This window comes from Zonotrichia albicollis, chromosome 3 (genome assembly GCF_047830755.1).
Source record: "Zonotrichia albicollis isolate bZonAlb1 chromosome 3, bZonAlb1.hap1, whole genome shotgun sequence".
In the NCBI taxonomy this organism is placed as follows: domain Eukaryota; kingdom Metazoa; phylum Chordata; class Aves; order Passeriformes; family Passerellidae; genus Zonotrichia; species Zonotrichia albicollis.
This window is the reverse complement of record NC_133821.1, coordinates 99,232,907-99,254,262: the sequence shown is the minus strand read 5'-3', so window position 1 is coordinate 99,254,262 and position 21,356 is coordinate 99,232,907. Positions and strand designations below refer to the sequence as shown.

The following is a 21,356-nucleotide window of genomic DNA, read 5'->3' as shown; positions in this document are numbered from 1 at the left end:
AATCTGCAAGTGATTATGAAAAGTTGACACTTTTGGCATGATTGCATTTAGTGGTTTCAAGAAAATTCCATTTAGACCATTAAGGAAAAAAATTAAATTGGCTTGAGCACAAAGTTGGACATTAAAGAGAACTTGTCCTCTGCTACTGTTATAAGTAATGCCTGACCAGACAGAAATGGTAATTTTTTAACATTTCTCACACTGCTTGCAAAAAGGCAGTTCCCTCCAATCCATTTTCAAAGGTTGTGCCACTAAATATTTAACAAACAGGGAGATTTTCACAGGAGTGTTCATAAATCGTGTATTCAGCCCTTGTTGCCAGAAAGAAAAGTTGGAAAGCCACTGGAGACTTAGAGACTGAGGGAGCTACACTCATCCAGTTCTTGTCTCTTGGCTTGAGCAGGTCATTCCTTTCTCCTTCAAAAAACAGCTAATTTTCTAAAAGTTGGTGGTCTCTGCCCTGAGAGGTATTTACATCTATTGTGCCTCCTATAAAGCACAGAATCTTAGAAAAGCACCATTTGGGAGGGCCCTGCCTTTTGAGGGAAACAGAGCCTAGGTGAGGTTACCTAGCACCCTGTCCAAACACGTCTTGAAAACCACCTCTGGTGGGGATTATGAACATCCCTAAAGAGGTTGTTCCAGTGATTGGTCGCTCTCACAAAAAAAAAAAAAATCTTTTGTATAACAAGATTAATTCTCTCCTACTGCTAGTGGAACCTATTGTACCTTGTCTTCTCCATGCGGCTCCATAAGAGAAAGCCTCTGTCCTCTCCCTGACTGTTTTTTAAGTACTAGAATCTTGTGAAGAGGTCCTCCCTGAGCCTTTCCTTCTCCAGGAAGAAAAGACCTAACTCCTTCAGTCTTTCCTCTTAGGGCAGGTTCTCCTTCTCAGTCCTTTGATCACATCTGTGGCTCTTCTTTCGACTCTTACCAGCCTGTCTGCATCTTTTTTCAATTGCAGAGACCAGAATTGGACACAGTATCCCAGGTGCAGAGTTGTGCTCTTCCACATTTCTCCCTTAAAGACTGGAGGGATTCCCATCAAAACTATGCTTTGGAGCAAACCACAGAGCTCCACATTTCCTTTGACTCTCCATCACTGCAACACTTTTATGTCATTCCTTTTTCCTGAGTTCTTTTGTTGCAATCAAAAGGAAAAGGAGCTTTTTAAGCAATAAATCTTTTAAATCATGTAATTATTAAAGTCTGGGGAGTTTAAATAAGAGCAGAAGCACCTGGTGGCTGGGCAACAGACTGGGGAAGGAGAGGACAAGAGAGATAACAAGGCAAGTAAGAACAGAATCAGCTCAATGAAGTGGACATTTTTATTTCAGAAGTAGCCTGTGCACAGATGTGAGGAGAGAGACACAATACCTTGGTTCCCACTGCCTCCTTCTATCAAATCTTAAAACCACATTGTGAAATTATTGGGATACAGGTTATGTATTTCATCACTTCAAACAGTTATAATCCACAAAAACTGCCCGGTCTATCTTTCAGCTTGATCTCTGTAATTTCATCACCTATGGAGATTCAGGTACTTCAAAAAAACAATCTGGCACCAAGTCAAGCCTGCCTGAACAACACCACAATAAGCATTTCAGATCAATAAAGCTGATATTATCTTATACCCTGAGCCAACAAATTACATGATCCTGGCATTAGGTCCTCACCATATCCAGTCTCCCTAATATAAGACATAGGTAATCGTTTTGGTTGTTTCCATTTCCCATTTCTGAGGCAACACTGGTGGAAAATAACTAAATTCAATGTGACCTCCTGTCCTTTTTCAATACTGCATTTTTAACATATTTAGAATGGTTATAAGAATTTATACCAGCTGGTTTTGCCCTCTAGTGGAAGGTGAAGCAAAACACAACACGTAATTAGAAACTTATCATCGTTCATAGATTGACCCTGTGGACACTGACCACGTGTTTACTGGGTGGCTGGAGAGACAGCAGGTGAGTCACTGCATGTTATTCCTTATCCTAAAGGATGGCAAGTGGAAAGGGGAAAATCCAAGGAACTAACAGAGAAAATAGTCCAGGTTTAGTAGAGAACAGAAAGAAATTCCCATGCTGTCAGGACGTTGTTTACAGAATGGGTCTAACTGTTTGAAATGCCAACACTTTATCCTGTGTCTGCTGTGCTATATTTTCTGCTACTGCAAGTACTTATATTTTTTTATAAATTTTATAGTTTCTTTTTAAAAACATTATTACCTTAAGACTTCAGCTGGGTGGTTCAGGAAATAGTAGGCAAATATTGTTAGGAATTTTATCAGCATATACTGACTCAAATGTTAAATATTGATTATGAAAACAAAATCAAAATTAATATTCCTTTGTTTATCAATGAATGTTAATATTATAGACCAAAACAGAAGCATAAAAAAAAATCTAACTGATGAATATTTGCTTTTGAGGTGGAAAAAACTCTGTTTGTAGTAAAATAGCCCAGTATTGACATCTGATTATTCTGTTTGCCAAAGAACAGCTGAAATGATATACCAAAAAATTACACTCTTAGTTACCTTCAGACACCTTTTTCCTGACTTATTCACTTTTCTATTCAAATTTCTGAGTTTTTAGCATTGTTTTCATTAGCAACAGTAAATGAAATACCCATTTTCCTTATAAAGCAATGGTTTTATTGGTCATATGAACTATTTGTTTGTTCATGTGAATGCCTACAATGAACCAGGAAACTTCTCTAAAATATTTCATTGTAAAATCTTTTCTGCCTAAGCAAATATGTCTGCCCAGTTCAGTAAAAATTTAAACAAAACTTTTGTTCTGTTTAAACCAGTCTCTCAGATGGGAAAAGGCGCTTTTGTTCAGGTTGTCTCAAAGACAGAGTGGAAGGTTGATTTTAGTTCTAGTTTTATTCCTGGTTCATCCTCATAAGTGGGTAAAATGGAAAATTCTGTAAATCCCACGGGATGGAGGGGCCAATATCAAACACTATTGACATTGCCTATTAACCTAAACCATGCTTCTAGAATGGAGAAAGGCATTTCCAGGTTTTTCTTTAGAGCCTGACAGCTGATCAACATCTATACTCTGCAGAGATTACACATTTTTCCAAAGCAGTCTTGACTCCCTGTCAAACGTGCCTGAAACTAATGACACATATTTCATCCTGGTACTTCCCCTGAAGAGGAAACCAGGACACAGCGTTAAATAAACAGCACCCAGTGCCAACATTTTAACCTCTTGCATCCCAAACAATGTACACTGTGCAGCTCAGAGTGGGACAGTCTCTCCTGGAAACAAGGTTTTATCATTTCCAGACAGATTCTGTGTTAGAAAAAGAGGAAGTAGAAGAGATGCATCTGAGAGGTTTCAAACAGCATCTTTTGTGAACTTGCACAACTGATGCTTTTCTAGGGCAGGAGCTCTCTTGAGGTACTGTAAATATCTTGTGTCAGCTGCTCATCAAAATACTTCCATTTAGGCGCAAATTTAGGCACAAATACTTCAATTTTCACCTTACAAACTCATTAGCCAGCCCTGTTACCCACACACCTCGGACTACAGAGATTTTTGTCCAACTTCTCCAGTGCTGTTTCAAAGAAGATAAAAATGTCAGCAAGAATATCATTCACTTTGCACTGGCGAGAGAAAACTGCTTGTCAGGATGACAGAGAGTGCCACTGGAAAAGTCTGTATTTCTCTCAGATTAGTCTCCCTTTTCTCAATCATCAAGGAAAAAATAAATACCCCATTACTTTAGTGAGGGGAAATACTAAAACTAATCTTAGCATGAGGGATGAAATAGATTACGACTGATTTAAGAGAAGAAATAGTTTGAATGAAAAGTGGTGGGAGCCTGTCCTAGCTGGTCTAGAGAAAGCCAGACCCAACACGAACCGTGTCAAGGAAAGGAAAAGCTGTAATATCTCCAGGGGAGCTGGACACACAGGCTCACGTGAGATACATCTCCCATAGCTCTTGCCAGCACTGAATCCTAATGACTCAACTGAATTCTGCCTAGAATTAAAAGGATAACAGCCTACACAGATCCTGAATCACACTATACTTGATGCTCACCTTATTGTACAGAAAGTTGTGTCTGTAAGGGCGATAAGGATTCTCATGAACATCACACACAACAGAAGTGGCTGAAAGTCCCCCACAAGTGAGGGAAATGGAGGAAGGACACAAAGGGGACTTAGCTGGAGGGATCAGTTTAGTTGGATACAGAGGGTGTAGGAGACAATTGTTTATGAAAAAGTAAACAGAAACAAATTAATGGGTGCAGAAAAATAAAAAAGAAGTCTGGGCAGAAAGCAAAGTGCTTTTCTTGCACCATTTTATGTCTCCTAGATCTTGATAGATCCAGGAAAGGTACTGAACTTTTATGCCAATACAATTGATCTACACTTAACATTTTGATTGGCATGAAAGTGCACACACAAAAACCTGCAGCAGATATCCCATTAAACCACTTATACTTCGATTGACTGGGGTCCAGTGCAACTCCCTTCTGCAGCTCAACTGGTGCTCAAGCAACAGAAAAGAAAATCCCTAAAGGATCCTGTGCTAGGATAAAATCATCATGTTTGGGGAATTTAATAAAACAGGAACAAAACCAATATAAAATGTCTGAAAGGTACAAAAGACAGCTGTATCTGTATATGAGCAGGAGCACTCCAGGGTTTTTAGCAAGACTCCAACAAGACTTTTGAGACATTTAGGTGTTAAACCAGTGAAGGTGCATACAAAATAATTTTTGCTGTTCTAAGTTGTCAGTAGTTAATAGTGTTTCTGGTTAAGAAAACCCAATATGTATGCTCTTTTTGCCCCTAAGGATAAAACCCTTCTTAAAAAGAGATTTTCAAAAGAATTGGGATAGAGTCAAGGAGGCATACCCAGGTTTTGGCACACATCTTGCACTTAGATTTTATCAAGGCTGTTGACATAATACATCCTGGATTCTCACTTAGTTGGCTGGCGGTCTAGACCAGCAACTCACTGTGCTATGCCTTTGAGCCAAAGAACCAGAAAATTTGTGACAAGAGCTGTGATTAGTTCCAGCAGAAGCTAATGCATTGCCCTCCAAAAGAGTGAGCATGAGCAAGCAGAGGATCAGAGCTGGGCAGCAGCCCAGCCACTTCACACCAGCCTTGCCTCCTGCCGTGCCTCTTCAAAGGCACCAGGCCTGCCCCTATTAATGCTAAACCTCTGTAAACTGGTCACACAGGTTCACACCAAATGGAGCTAATATCTCTTTAGTTCATCTTTATCTCCTTCTTCCATTGCCCAAAGTAATTTATTTTTTAAATGACAAAGGAGTCTGTAAACATTCTTGCTAATAAATATTTACAAGCACATGAATTGTCTAACATTCCTTATGAGTCATTTCACATAATTATGTAGCAAAATGCTTAACTTTCCTGCAAAAAAAAATTGTTTCCCCAATCTTCATAAAGCTGTCATATCAGCACTGTTACAGATTAATTTCCAGGTCCAGTGTATTTCATGGTTCTTTTTTGAACAAAGTGGGACATACTTAGAAAAATCCTGGAACGCTACTGAAATGGATGAAGAGGAAAAAAACTTCTTTCTCATGATGGGAAAAATACAATCTCCAGTAAAGGCATCTAAAAATGTGGGAAGCTTAATAGTGTTGGATTGGAACCTCAAAAACATTACACTCTCTCTGTAAAAATTGTTTGAGGTGTGGATATCCACTAGGTAACAGTAATACCAGTTCTATAGGCCCTCAGGGTGGGGGAAAAAACAAAAAGAAAAGGTGGCAGCATATGCTAACATGAAAAAAAAAAACCAAAATAAATTGGGGCTTTTCCTTGGTTTATAAATTTTATTGGCACTTGAGTCTAAATCTATACACACTGTGCTCAGAACATAGATGATGAAAGATATCTGTGAGCTGAACTACATCCTTTCCAGATGATCTTTGCTAATTTAGATATTTTTTTCCCTGTTAATTACTTTGGATTATCTGCGTGAGATCATCTACCTGTTAAATGAAAAACTATTCCATTCTAAAGGAAATTGACTTTTCCACATAACTACATTTCTCAATGAAAAAAAAAAACCAAACAAGCTACTATGGTGTGCAGAACACCCAGTGTGTTCAACAGAGGGATGTGAAGCTGAAGGTCAGCAGTTACAGCTGGCTGCATCATTATGTCTCAAACTGAATGTCACCCACACAGTCACTAGTGCTCAGTGTCACACTGAGAGGTTCAGCAGGGCAGGGAGGTACTGCAGAGGTCTAAGAAAAATCACAAGAGATAAATTAATAAATCTGATGCCATCTGGAATCACATCTGCTCTCTACCCTCCTCAAAGATGCAGCCTGAAAGGGTCTGTCCTTTCAAGATGGGCTACGTGAAGGAGAGGCAGCAACGTTACCTAGAGAGGTTGTTGTTGGCAACAGTATTAGAAAGAAAGGAAAAGAAAACTCAGAGAGAATAGAAATGTAAGAGCTGAACCTCCCATGCATGACTGGGAAAATCTGCAAAGAAAAACAGAGAAAATCTGTAACAGCATGAGCACTTTGGCCCACAGCCACAATTAATGCCTCCTAAATTCTTATCTGAGGTCAGATAAGCACCAGCTCCTCCACAGAGAACAGAATGCCTAACTTCCCGTCTCCTAGTTTTATTTCCCAGCTCTTATATCCCATGCAAGCAGTTAATTTACCCAATTTGGGGGAAATATTGGTAGAAAGAACTCCCCCTCTTTAGAAGTCAGCCAGTATGCAGCCAAAAATGCTTTTACTGAGAGCAGGTGAAGGGGGAGAATGAGTCATTAGTCTTTACAGGCTAAAAACCCCACAGTTAGAGACAACCAGAGCAATTTTCAAGCTGTTGTCTTGGCACCAAGCCCAGTTCCACAGTCAGTGCTGCAGCCTTCCTACAGGCACTAAAATCCCTCAGGCGAGTTTCACAGGTGCTGAAAGATTGTGAACATCCTCACTTGGGCATCCAAGTCCCCTCCACCCACAAGGAATATGATATCAGTACCACGAACCTGATCTGGGAGGCAGGAGCTGAAATTAAGAGCGTATGCTGTCTTGTTTGGTACTTCAGTGTTTTCCTAGATCAGCATAATATTATACTATTAATTGTTCTGTGAGACCACAACAAGAATCATATAGCCATTTCTCACACAAACAAAACCAGTTTCTGTTAAGTGAATCCATTTGAATACAAGTCACTACTTCTTTTTTCAGAACAAAGATGTCTTTATAAAGATCTTCTAAAATAATATGTATTTTATAGAAACTTGTAATATTACTTAGCTTAGGACAAAGATATCAATTTGTTAGTACTATAAAGCGTACAACATAATTTATTTACATAAAGGAAGCAAAACTGAACCTATTGAGAAATCAACTTTTCCATCTATTAAAGACAATGCAGTATTTTTTGTTCATTCTAATGTGTAGCTTTCACATAAATAACTTTGCCTTCTATTGTAACAACAACATTAGACTTATTATGCTGTCAGTATTTCAGTAATACCTGCCACAAGTAGTTTATAAAGTATAAGTTGATTGGTTTCCACAGCTTCAAATGTCATAATGCTTCAAGCCCTGGCAATAACCCCAGGTTTATATCTGTCTGAAAAGAGGAAGTTTGGTATACTTTCATCAGTAAAGCTATAGCCAGCATAATCAGTGTCCAGCCCTGATGAAAGGGAGGTCGGAACTGCCCCTGCCTTTACAGGAAGGCTCTGCTGAGGTGGCCTAGGGCAAAAGCTCTATAGTAAAATGTCCAGATAACTCTCCTGCTCTTTCATACCAGGAAAATGGCAGCACAGCACCTTGGAATCTGAAGGCTTTCAGTAAGTTAAAGCATAAATAACTCACTATCAACTCACCTGTAGTCACCGAACTCAAATATTCACTATCAACCTCAAAAGTTCAAAGTCAAACTGAAAATCACTATTTTTTATTCATTTTTTCCTATATTTTATATAAACTCTACATTCTATGGAAACCTTCTGATGCCACCCGTATGTGTTGCTGGAACTCACTCATACCACAATTATTTTCCTCTGTACTGCTGCAGTACTCTTGAGGAGTTCTTGGATTTTTCTACATCAAATCAGAGCTATGGGGAGGAATGGAAAGAGCTAAAATTAAATTCTTAATTAAATTCTGTTTTAAAAGGAAGAAGAGAGAACTGCCATTGCAAAAATGTCTAATATGAGTAGAGAGGCGTAAGGAGACACAGGAGTAAGAGAAATTCAATTAGTAAGGTATTTTATTCACATTGTGTCTGACAAGAGGACTATTGGCTTCATTTTACTTCCCTCCAGATGGAAGATTTGGAACATACTGGATAGGTTAATAACAAAATCTTACAGGGACATTCAGATTGTGCATCATATGTAAGGTTTTGTTCCCAATAATGGGCACAAACACAAATGCATGAGGAAAGGCTCTCACAGCCATTTATCTGGAGTTTCTCTGAGATAATGCCTCATACAGGTCAGCACAGCCCAAGATGTGTTTTTGCAAAGTAATCCTACGGCTTCAGGCAGAGGGCTGTGGGAGAAGTCAGCACCTTTGCTGCCCCAGCATCACATGTGGTACTACTGTACCCTCAGTCTGTGGAGGGACATGGACATGGAGGTGGGGGAGAAATGGACTGGGGGGAGACATGGACTGGGCTATATATGGACTGGGGGAGATATGGACTGGAGGAGATATGGACTGGAAGCGAAACAGAAACGCACTGGGGCTCCTCTGCAGTCTGCCTTGGAGAGGAAGTTGTGAACCTTGCCCAGCCCTCACTATCATTTGCTTCAGAGAGAATTCAGGTCTGGGCCCCAGATGAAGGAAGCACTTTCTAGTAGATATGACCTAGATATCTGTTTGACAGGGAAATGAAGGATTTCAACCCTCTTTTTTACAATGTTTCTTACAGACATCATGAAAAGCCCCTCTCCTCAACATACAGGTGTTTACATAACCAAAAAAAATGCCCTGTAGAAAGCCCAGCTGCCCATCTCAGCTTGAAGACTTTCCTTTAGGAGCCAGGTGCCCCTTGGGGAATCATCTCACTTTGCAGAAAAAAAAAAAAAAAAAAAAAGGAAGAGACAGGAGCAAAACAAGGATCTATGTTTATTCCTTCATCTTTAGGGAAATTAGCTGAGGCTACAAAATCCTTCAGAGTGAGAGCTACTCACCTGCTCAATATTTTGATCACTGATTTCTTCAAGGTACTTTTTAAAAGGATTGGGTTGATAGGGCTCCTCCTTTTGCTGTGTACTCTTTGCTTTCACCAGCACAGGACGAATAACACCAGGTTTTGTCTTGACCCATAGCACACCCAGGAGAAAAGAGATGGAAGAAGAATCACATAAAACACCTTACCATTTACAGAATATTTGTTAGACAAGTCAATTCTGGTGGGGCTGTACTGTATATTTTAAAAAAATTTCTTAATTATGTGTTTCACCACCAAAATTATTCAGGTGTCATGCTGCCTGGACTACTTCTAATACAGATAGTGGGGAAAAGTGCCAAGAGCTGCTTTTAGGCACAGAACTTCATCACTGGCATGTGTTTATGACTGACAAAAAATAGCTACAGAGCTGTCAGACCATGGTTTGTGGGTTTTGCTGGCTGGTTTTTGTTTTGTTTTTTTTTTTTTTTTCTGGCTGTTCAGCTGCAGCCTGATTAGTTCAAGTCACACTTTATGCACAGCCACACATCTGCTTTTACACTGGGCTCCTCAAAACTGTGAAGGAAGCAAGGACAACCTGTGATGCTGTTAACTTACACCCAGGCAGAAGCATGTTAGGAAAAGTCTTATTGGGCAATAATACCAGTGATTGTGTGCTGGATTTTACAGAGTCATAGAGTCACTGAATCCTGGATTTTATAGAGTCATAGAGTCACTGAATCACACAGGATGGAAAAGACCCTTACAATCATTGAGTCCACCCATAAACCTACTACTGCCAAGTTCACCACTAAACCATGTACCTGAGCACTCCAGCTACAAATCTTTTAAATACCTGCAGAATATTATGCCCAATGAGTGGAAATTTTAAGACAGAATACCAAAAATAGAGACTTAATATTGATTTCAGGTACTGTAAATGATACATATGTAAAATAGAAATTTTTTTTATTGGAAAAGGCCTCTAAGATAATAGAGTCCCACCAATGACCTACCACTGCCAAATCCACCAGTAAACTATATCACTAAGAGCCACATCTACATATCTTTAAAATTCTTCCAGGGATGGTGATTCAACCACTTCCCTGTGCAACCTGAAGAAACTTTCCCTAATGTTCAGTATAAACCTTCCCTGACATGACTTGAGGCCATTTCCCCTTGTCTTATCACTACCTTGCTACAGTCTCCTTTCAGGCACTTGTAGACAGTGGTAAGGTCTCCCCTGAGCCTCCTCCTCTCCAGGCTAAACAGCCCCAGCTCCCTCAGCTGCTCCTCACAGCCCTTGTGCTCCAGACCCTGCCCCAGCTCCACTGCCCTTCCCTGGACTCACTCCAGCCCCTCAGTGTCTTTCTCACAGTGAGGGGCCCAGAGCTGGACCCAGCACTGGAGGTGTGGCCCCAGCAGTGCTGAGTGCAGGGGGACAATCCCTGCCCTGCTCCTGCTGGCCACACTATTGCTGGAACAGGCCAGGATAGCACTGCCCTTCCTGGCCACCTGGGCTCACACTGGCTCATGTTCAGCTGCTGCTGACCAGCACCCCCAGGCCATTTCCCACTGGGCCCCATTCCAGCCCCTCTGGCCCAGCCTGTAGCTCTGCATGGGGCTGTTGTGCCCCAAGGACAGGACCCAGCACTTGGCCTTGCTGAACCTCATACAATTGGCCTCAGCCCAGCATTGCTTGAGGGTGCATTAAATCCTCTCACACAGATCATCAATAAAGATACTAAGCACAACAGGCTGCAATACTGAGCCTTGGGGAACACCCCTTGTGGCTGGCCACCAGCCAGATTTAACCCCCTTCCCCACCACTCTCTGAGCCTGGCCATCCAGCAGTTCTTCTCTCCAGCTCCCTCTGAGGTTCCCCTGGCTCAGGAAGCCCCTCTTGCACCCCACTGCAGTGCTCCACTGCCAATCATGCCAGCATTGGAGCCACTCACCTCGGTGACAGTATCTTTAAGAATTCAGTCAGAAAAGTACACTTTTAGAGGATCTGATCAGCATGGATATGTGATATCTATCATTTCAGACAAATTGGATTATTTCACCAAGAAAAAATTCCTTGGTTGTCAACCAGTGAACCAAAAAATTTGACTATTACCTTCTCAATTTAGTATATCTGTGATATTTTTTTTTTAATTCTTACTGTAAAATCTGACAAGATGGATTGTGGCATAAACTCTAAACAGAGGCTAAGGGATAATTTTAAAATAGACAGGTTCAGTGAGCCAAAAAAGGAAGAAAAAGTACACTTTCTCACTGGAATTTTTAAAGCAGTCAAGTCTTCCAAGATCCATGATTGAATTTAAACTTTTAAATGAGTCAGTTGTATTCTCTTCTGTTATGACTAACCCATAGAAAATATGTGGTCTCTGTCACAACTGATGAAGGTAGTAACAACAGGACTGCTGCTGAGCTCCTTCTGTGGTTGCAGCACAGAGAGGCAGCTTGCCCAGCTGGGACTGAGAAATAAGTGTTGTCACAGCTCCCCATCCACAGTATCCAACCGGGTATAAAAATGCAGAGAAGAAACTTGATTCACTATTAGATTTATTTATAAAATAAATATGTATACTCAATAACACCCTGCTGTCTATTTATAATAGCAATACACTTCATCAGTCAGTCTGGAAAAAGAGAAGTTTACTATGAAAGTAAGCTTAAAGTGATTCAGCTGAGATTGCTGGATGTAGTGTGTAAACTGAGTCATGGATCCCCTTAAAACAGGACCTGCAGACATCCAGCAATGTCCATTGAGGCGAGGGTGCAGAGGGTGTTTTGTGCTCTGCTTCTGCCCTGGGAAAGGACAGATCTCAGCCCAGGGTCTGAGGTGAAGGCAGCAGAGGCAGGCATGAGTACAACACTCCTGGGCAGAGCAAGGCCCAGGGAGCAAAATATCTTGTCTTAGATTTGTGTTTTCTACTCTCCATCCTCTACACAGATTGGGGCCCTTTAATTTGTCTCATCAAGCATGAAAAATCAACTGAAAGCAAAAAATCAGCCATGCAGTGATATTAATTTTTTTTAAAGAGTAGTAACTGTCAAGCTGGATCAAAAACATTTTCATTACAAAGATCAACTCTTTCAAAGATGCAGTGCTTATTTAATGAATTTCTAGTCCATATTTCATGACTATATCTTTGTAGGATTCACCATAAGATGCTTATATTTCTATCAATATTTCTGAAAAGCACCTGTAAAATGTCTGGATTTCAAAATAAAGTAAATATAAATTTAAAAAGAAAGGTGCAGTTGCTATCAAGTCATTATTATGCAGACAAAGGACATGTGGTCTTCTGGCACTCCTCCACACCATGTAACCATGCAATCAAAAGCCCATTGTGGTACCTGAAATCATCAAGGATAAACTACTCTCCTTTTGTAAGAAACCTCTTCCAAATGCATGCTGTAGAAATGCTTTTAAGGAAGCATTTTCTAAACAACATCATGTACTCAAATGCTGACTGAGTCATATGTTTATGTCTGACTCTGCTAGCAGTGACAGATATCAGCCAGCAACCAGAATTCTAAACACTTTATTAGCACTCTGACAAACTACATAAAATCTTTGATCCAAAACTAAGAACTTGAACTCTTTCTTTGATGACAAATGTCACAGCTGACATGCTGAGAAACAATTTAAAACTAAGTTTTGCCAAGGAAATCGTTGGTCTTCCTACAACAACATGAAAAAATGGTAAAGGCTGTCATGGTAGCACTGGGCTGCCATTGTAAGTGCACAGAATTTTCAGCAAATTACACAGGGCCAAAGCACAAGTTTCAGAGCTGACCCATAATCAGTGATACTGACCCAGTGCCAGGGCATTCTCTGGCATGGGTTTGGCCCAGGTCAGCAAATGCACAAATAGAAATAATCTACAGGCTGGGCTGGGGTGCCTCTCTATGGACAGCATGGACATGGCCACCCTCCCCCAGGAACTTTTCATGAAAATGAGCCTTGCATAGTATCTGTCCAAAAAATGAGAAGACTGAATGTTGGCAGAGGTATGGGCACGTTCGCCTCTAATTTTCTACCCTGTTATTATGACCCTGGTTGCTCCTGAGATCTTGCTGAAACTGATGGGTCAGGTCCCAGTTGCAACCCCATTCCATCAGTGACAGAACAAGGGAGATTTGCTTGAAACAGAAAGAGGGCAGGTTTAGATTACGTATTAGGAAGAAATTATTTACTCTAAGAGTCGTGAGGCACTGGAACAGGTTGCCCAGAGAAGTTGTGGATGTCCCAGCCCTCATCAGGTTGGATGGAGCTCTGAGCAATGTGGTGTAGTCAAAGGTGTCCCTGTCCCCAGCACCAGGGTTGGAACAAGTCACAGAGTTCCTGAGAAATCTGCTTGGGAATCTGGGCTTTGAATTATGGATGCAGATCAGACAGAAAAGATTGTCTGGTAAGGTGACAAAGTTTGGTGGTAATACTAATTAGAGGACTAAAAATATTGGTGCACAAACTTACAGAGAGATCCTAAAATACTGAGTAAATGAATAATAAAAGGCAGGTGAAACATAACTGAATTCAGCATTGACACATTTCACAGCAAAAAGCTAAACTACATCCCAAATTTCCTCATGCTCATGCACCAATAAGCTAATTAGCTGAGAAACCAGCTCTCACTACTCAGGAAATATATCTTGACTTTATCGTGTATAGTTCTGTGCAAACATTGGCTTGCTGCTCAATACAAGCAGGAGGAACTAAATAAAGAACTATAAATCATTAAGAAAGGAATAGAAATAGCAATAAAGGACCTTATCACATCCTCATGTAAACAGAAGGTTCTGTATTCAGAGCTATACAAGAGAAATTTATGGTTTTAGTCTCCCAACCTCAAAAACAAATCTCTGAAAAAGATATAGAGAAGGGCAAGAAGGATCATCAGTGATTCGGGATAGTATCCATACTTTTCAAAGAGTGAAAAAGCAATTTTTAATTTTCTACATGAAACAGACATGACTGGTAGTACTAAGTCTAGGTATTATTGCAATATCTAGAAAAACTTATATTATTTAGAAAGTAAAGTAAGAAAAATTATTTGCTATTTCAGTACAAGAACTGAGGTCAAGTCATAGGCTTAAAACAAAGGACTAAAGTACTATTTTGCACCATGGATAATTTAAAAGTAAAGTCTACTGCTAGAGAATGTTATAAAGATCAAAATATAAAAAAATTCAAAAAGTAACTGGAAAAATAATGAAAGCAGATTTAGTCAAAGATTGTTAGGAGAAGAAATTGATTCAGGAAGTCCCTAAGATTCCATTATTTAAAATACAAGGGAAAAATTTCTCATCCACATCTCCTTTTTTCCCTAAGCATCCATTAATGATCACTGTCACTTGGGCAGGCTCCGTGATTTCTCTTCTGACTCTTCTTCAGAAATTTTGTCTCCAACAAGATGAATTTGTGATCAGAGCTTAAATGAACATCTGATACATAATCTCCCTTTATTACTTGATCTTACCCTTGCTTTTCACTCATTAAAGCAGCTTTGATGTAAAATAGAGTGTAAGAAGAAAATAGATGCTAGAATCATTTCACATTTAAACAAAACTGCACAAGTGGAATATTAAAAGAGTCCAAGAAGCAGCAGCTGATTCTACTGCTGTCATGCACCTCAAGATCCAGCATGACTCTGTAGTTTGACATTTGGCCCATGGGTTTACAAGCAGTGACAGGATTTACAGATACTTGAAATGGGTGTGTAATTCAGCACAGAAAAAGAAAACAACAATAAGAGTTCTGTAGAAGCCATGCAGCTTTGTAAAAAGATATTGACTGGAGTTTTTTTCAAAGGACTAAGAAAGCAAATAATTAATAAAATTTTGTCTTGTGCAAGTTTTGAAAACAGTGTATCACAGCTGTGCTCTACATACCAGCTGACTCTCAGTTACTATAGGCACCGATTTGTAAAGGTTGGCCTGCAAAAAAGATGAATATATACAGTATTACATGCAATATCTTTTGATTACAATGATGACAGAAAAAATTCAGGAACAGCACTAGGCTTAACTTAGCTAGAGAAGGTTTTTCCACTGACACAATGGTATGAAAGAATATAAAATGTTAAAATGTTCTTGTTTCCAGTTTATTTCTAGATATAGTCAAATGCCTGTTAAGATTTTAGGAATTCTTTTTTCCAACTGCAACAAAATTTCTGGTTTTCATCTTGATCTAATCTTGAAATTTAAATCTTATTTTTCTGAGCCTGCCATTGTCTGTTAATTTGCAACATCAATGTTTTTAACATTATGAATAATACTGGGTTGAGTACCTTCTCAACCTTTTCTTACTTTATAGTAGGAGAACCAGAACAATCCTGTTTAAGCATACATGTCAGTAATATGGACATTTATTTTTCAAGTTAATCATGAGAAATTCCTATCTAGAGAATAATTGTATTATTATTAAAAATCAGCAGTATCATCCCTAAAGCCAACAGAGATGCATTATTATTAAATGATTATTAGAATCATATCAAACACCATACAGTTTTAAATGTCATTAAATTACAACTGTGGTACTTAGTTGTCAACTGGTATAAACTGAATTTAGTTTTCATACCTTTTATACACCCACTTGCTGTTTGTACAATCATTTACATCTTTGAAAGGTTCTGTAGTTCATGAGAATATAAAAGGTAGCTGAGGCCAAGGCAAATCTATGACATTTTAATTGTTAAATGGCAGGCTATTTCAACGTCCATTTATATTTTTATAACCTATTAAAGTAATTAGAAATATTACCATGTATACATACATATACCTTTACATCTGGTGGTTATAAATAACACTTAATCATTACTCATAAACAAATTTAAGCTCCTCTTTTAACCAAAAATGCCTTCAAAGCAACATTTTGACAAGCATCTCAATATTAGATATTGTAAATACAAAAAGAAGATAACTCTATGGAAAACCATTTCTGTGTGTCCTTTCTCTAAAGGCCAAAGGACAAACCACCTCCTGGATTATTAACTGGGGCAGAAATAGCCTTTTTACACCCTACTAAGGAAGCAGAGTGAGAGAGGAGGAAAGAGCTGTGATGCACCTATGCTATTAAAGACACCTGATATATCCCTCAGGATACATCCCTCAGGATATATCAGGCACCTCAAGTTCAGGCACCACAACCCAGCCTGGGGACCCCAGTCTGTCTCCTGACACACAAAAAGTTCAACACACCTGGACAATTCATAGGAAAGATTGGCCTTCCAATAAACCTCTGTGTTATTCCCACACACATTTTTAACTATTGATTTGTTTCATTCGCCTAGAAAGTTCTGGTGGAAACAGAAAAAAAGTGTTTGTAAGGGTGATTTTCCATGCCATCCCTAGGCTGCCCTAAGCTGGGTGCCTGAAATTATGGTATATGTCCATATTTCAGTTTTGGGAGCTGGAGATTTGCACTGGAGTGTTATTAAATACACTCTGTTCTCAAAGACTACCTCTGAAGTACACTCTTTTATTTCATTAAAAAGCTCTCCTCTGATATTCGTCCTAATTAGTATGAGCCAGCACAATCTGTCAAGCAAAAATCACAGTATGCAATAAAATATGCATACTGCCACATTCAGGAAGCAAAATTGAATTGATCAGTCAAGCATTGTGCTGGCATAAAACTGGGAGAGCTCTGTTGCTTTGCCAGTACTGCTTTGATTTGAGATTCAATAGAAATGCTGAATGATGAATAGGAAGCTGAGATTTCTCACCACATGACTAAATGAGTTGCAAGTAAAATGTGGAACCTGCAGTAAGTGTGTGCACTAGAGAGAATTAATATGTTAATTGAGTTTAATGTTTCAATAATTGAGCAAATGACTCAATATAGATATTTTCAACATATGTTGGTATGTGACAAAACAACTTCAATCCATCTAAACCGTGGGTTTTCAGCCAGCTCTGTATCTTGGAAAGAAAAGTTTGGATCAATCCCAGATTCTGAAGGATAAGCAAGAACTACAGGACTTCTACCAAAGCAAGTCCCCTACAGTGCAGGCTGAGTCCAGAGAAATGCACCCTTCAGCACCCATAACAAACAGTCTGTTTACCAAACAGCTGAACTCTTGCCCCAGGCTTGAAGGAAACAACAGCAAAGTGTGTGAGGAGGTTAATTTTAACATCATATTTACACAGGTAAAATTATCAACAGACACAGCAGTGAAGAGAGACTCCAGCTGGGATGGATTTCCTACAGAGACACTTCAAGTCTCAAATGCCAGCACTGTAATATATTTGCTTGTCTATTCTAGTCAACATCTGATATCAGAAGCAGGTGCTTGTTCAGACTCACCCAGGATTGTTTAGGAGCAGATAAAGTAAGCATTTTTGCATGCAAAACAGAGAGCAATGGTAAAAGTACTTACATATCTGGTTTCGCGTCCAGCTGCTCTCTGCAGTGTTGTAGACATCTTGTAAAAAAACAAACAGATATATAATCAATATATTGATTATATCTGAACAGTAACTCCAAGAGATTTTCAACATTCTAGACTTTATTAATTGCTCAAATTCAGGAAAACTTAATTTTTCCAGAAATATTCACACCATACATGAGACTAAGGCATATTTAAGCTTTGCTTGTATGTTTATTATAGAAAATGCTACTTAATTTTACTGCTCAAAAACATTGATCCTGCTCTATTGAGGTTGGCATTTAATATGAGAACTCTCATAACAAAATGCTTATTATTAGATAGCCATAAGTATCATTGCCCCATGAAATTGAAGTTACATTTGCTCACAGAATACAAAACATTACATCTCTATGCTTTCATTTGCAAGAATTTGCTTTAATTTGACTAATCCATAACAATTCTAAGGCATATCATCTCTTTTTTTCTTCCGTGTCTATGACCTTCTTTTACCCTCTGTTAAGCACTTTTTGACCTCATTCTGAGATCCTCAACACTTTTAGCTTGGCCCCTATGCTGCTTTTTTTTTATTTCATGACTGCTAAAAGACGCCTGGCATTCTCAATTGCCCAAGGAAGTGGTTTTTGGATACTCTAACTCAGTTTGGTAGCAGCATTTTAACCACTCCAGATTCTTCAGGCATTTGAAAACACACTCAATTACACTGTCTGCCCATCCTTCTCCTGCTATCACATTTCTGTCTTTCAGCCTCTTGGAGTCCAATTCACCCCTACATGCTGATTGACAGAAATACTTTCAAAAACAGAAATTAAATTTGAATTGTATATTCAATATAGCCACTGAGAAATGCTGGACCTGTGCCCTATTCTTGCATGGTGGACTGGATATTCAGCAGGATATTTTGAATGGATTAACTTTTTTATGTGTTCATCTGCCAGAAATTCCTTTCCTGCCATTTTTAGTTGCATTTCTGCCATTTTCACTTTCACATAGCTGAGACGAGTAACTTTAATTTACCTGGACCAAACTGAATACAAGATCTTCTTCCCTTGGTTAGCCATCCCTCTGAACCCAGAAGGCACATCAGCATAACTTAATGAAACCAGAAGTTTAGAAGTAGAAAATTAACCTTCCCTCTCACTACCAATTTCTTAGTCATCCAGGAGAAAGAGATATTGCAGACATCCTCCTTCTAGGAGTGGTGAGACTTAAAATGAAATCAGAACTTCAGAACTAGTCCAACTATTAATTTAATACACCCATTATTTTAAAATAAATAATGAACTTGAAAAACCCCTATGTTCTGAAAGATGCTTCCAGCCACCAAAGCTAGAAACATTGGTTGCTTTGTAGTAACAACATGTGGATGGGATGAAGTCTGGGAGAAGGCCAGACATCCTGCCCTATGGCAGGCAAGGTATGAGAGATTTTTAGCCTCTGAAGCCTTAACGCACTCTTTCTCTTTCATAATATATCTCCTTCTGACTTCAGGAAAGCATCCTGCAGCAAAGACTGCACAGGGTCCAGGGCTACAGTTCTGTCTTTCCATGCTGTTTTAGCCATCAAACACTTTTGATTTTGCATTTCTCAGCTGCAGCTCTGAGTTGCCATTGGTTTTACTGTCACAACCGTCCCTACTGCCTTTACTGAATTTGCCTGCCTTTATAATTACTTGAAAAGAGCCCTTGCTGTGGATATGGACTTAGCCACCTACCTTGCCAACATCTGACTCTGTGCTCATCTGCAGAAAACTTGGAGAAGACTCACACCGGCGCTGGAAGATTATTTTCAACAGAGAATAGACATGTTAATGACAGAAGACAAAAGGGAAAGGAGATAAGTCCATTCCACATACTGATGGGTTACCATAGTCAAGGGGTCCTGCAGGACTTGATCAATGACAGCACACAATTCTTCTGTTTGTTGTCTGAGCTGGGCAGGGGAGCACATCTGAAAAGGGAGGATGGATCACTCAGTTAAACTTTGCTTTTTGATTTCAAATGTAGATCTGAAAGATAAATAACACACTACCTCTGAATGAGTGTCCAAAGCAGTGCCTTCAGTCGCACTAGCAGGCTTGGTTGGCTCTTCTAATGCCTGCAATTCAAGAGATATTGGTGTGATACTGAGTTGAAAATTTTGAAAACAAACATACGCTTTTCCCAATACTCTGTTTCCAAAGGTGGCACTTTCTCTTTCACCACTGAAAGATGAAAAAGAAAGAAATTGCAGGCCTAGCAATGTTCTTTAGGTTCCCAAAACCTGATTCAGAGTGGTATGGGTATGGGTTTACAGAGAAGAGAGTATTCAAGCAGAATGAATCATTTCCACTTTTGGAAAATCAGAAACTACCAGTTCCAATTGTCTTCTCCTTCAATAATGCCACCTTCTTCACAGTAAATGTGTCACAGTGAGTGTGCACTGTACGCCACAGAGGTGTTGGGGGCTGCCTGCTGTGTGTCAACAGAGAGCCACCACCTGTGAGCAGATGGACAAGTCAGGGACCCAAACACACAGGAGGCCCTTTTCTTTCTTTCAGTAGATGTTTTCTGTGAAAAGTGTCGCCTGTTTAAAGAGGATGGTGGTGTCACCTTGCAACAGAAATAGTGTTTGCCATTCTTGGATTTTAGCCTGAAATCAGAAATGTATGCAGTAAAATATGTTCCATACTGTATTTGTGATCTCACAATAAGCACATATGCAATCTCTCCAAACAAAACACAAGCTTCTGTGTTTGGCTATACTGCTCACTTCCCTATACCGGTACTTGGAGCAGGTCTGAGAACAGTGGAAATCAGTTTGCCAATCCCTTCACTTTATAAGGGTCACAAAACACCCTCAAAAGCCAAAATCCACTGCTCAGTTCCCTTTTCATCTTCATCCAGCATCTGTGAAGCACATTCTTCCTGCCATCACCCATTTTTGCTTTGAAGTGATTTTCAAATAGACACCGTGCTGAGACCAAAAATTACTCAGGAAGCCTGCTGATGTGTCTGCTGAAGCTGGACTACAGGGAAGGGAACCGCAGGGTTTGCGGAGTATTTTTGTTTAACACATTATGGTTTTGTAAGGTTTCATTTTGTTAATTATTTTTTTAAGTATAAGAGTAAAAGGAGCATTCCAGTTAAGCCCTTTTTCATGAATGTGGGATTCTGCGTGCATGGGCTGGTGCCACTGAGGTGGGTGTGAGGGCTGCCAAATACAGGAGATGTATGTGGACCTGTGATGGAAATGTCAGAATATTTAAAAAATAAAAAAGAAAAGAAGCACACTTATTTCTGACTTTTACTTTGCTGACTACATTTTATTTCTTTCCTTGTCCAGCTACTGGCAGCATACATCTGTGTACACCTAAGCAAAAAGTTAGTGACAATTTACTTTTCATATTATTATAATACCACCCACAAATGATCTTGCACAAAAGCACATTCATGGAACACCATGTCTTCTACTAAAATTAAAAGTGACTGCTTTCCAAACATTTCTTCCTTTCTCTCTATCTCTTGGCAAATGACAAATGTGTTGGCCTTAGAGTAGTTTCAGTTCAAAAGGTGAAAAGTAAGTGATTCACTTTGATATATAGAAATTAATGTAATCTTATCCCAAGACAGACCAAGAAAAGATAAATAGCCTTTCTCATCTCTGAAGTCTCATCATTGTCATCCAGTTAGAGTTTCAAAAAGAAAGACAATCCTGTTGAAGAGGAGGACTCAGCCAAAGAGAGCTCAGCACTGCACTCAAATACAGTGCCCCTGGTTCAATAAGCAACAAAATTAAGTAGAAGAGTCATTTCAGTACCT

General features: G+C 39.4%; 1 protein-coding gene across 9 annotated transcripts in view; it reads right to left on the bottom strand.

Moving 5' to 3' along the window:
- The window catches only part of MLIP (muscular LMNA interacting protein), a 104,105-nt gene that overhangs the window by 14,090 nt on the left and 68,659 nt on the right, over window positions 1-21,356 (bottom strand). For 7 of the 9 annotated variants that reach the window (XM_074538211.1, XM_074538209.1, XM_074538206.1 and 4 more), the window contains 6 exons: window positions 19,588-19,653; window positions 19,423-19,506; window positions 19,271-19,330; window positions 17,548-17,592; window positions 15,059-15,103; window positions 9,177-9,302 (listed from right to left, as the gene is read on the bottom strand). In XM_074538211.1, coding sequence (XP_074394312.1) covers window positions 9,177-9,302; window positions 15,059-15,103; window positions 17,548-17,592; window positions 19,271-19,330; window positions 19,423-19,506; window positions 19,588-19,653 — 426 coding nt within the window. The remainder of the gene's footprint in view (window positions 1-9,176; window positions 9,303-15,058; window positions 15,104-17,547; window positions 17,593-19,270; window positions 19,331-19,422; window positions 19,507-19,587; window positions 19,654-21,356) is intronic. The other 2 variants (XM_074538207.1, XM_074538205.1) reach the window with 2 other exon arrangements.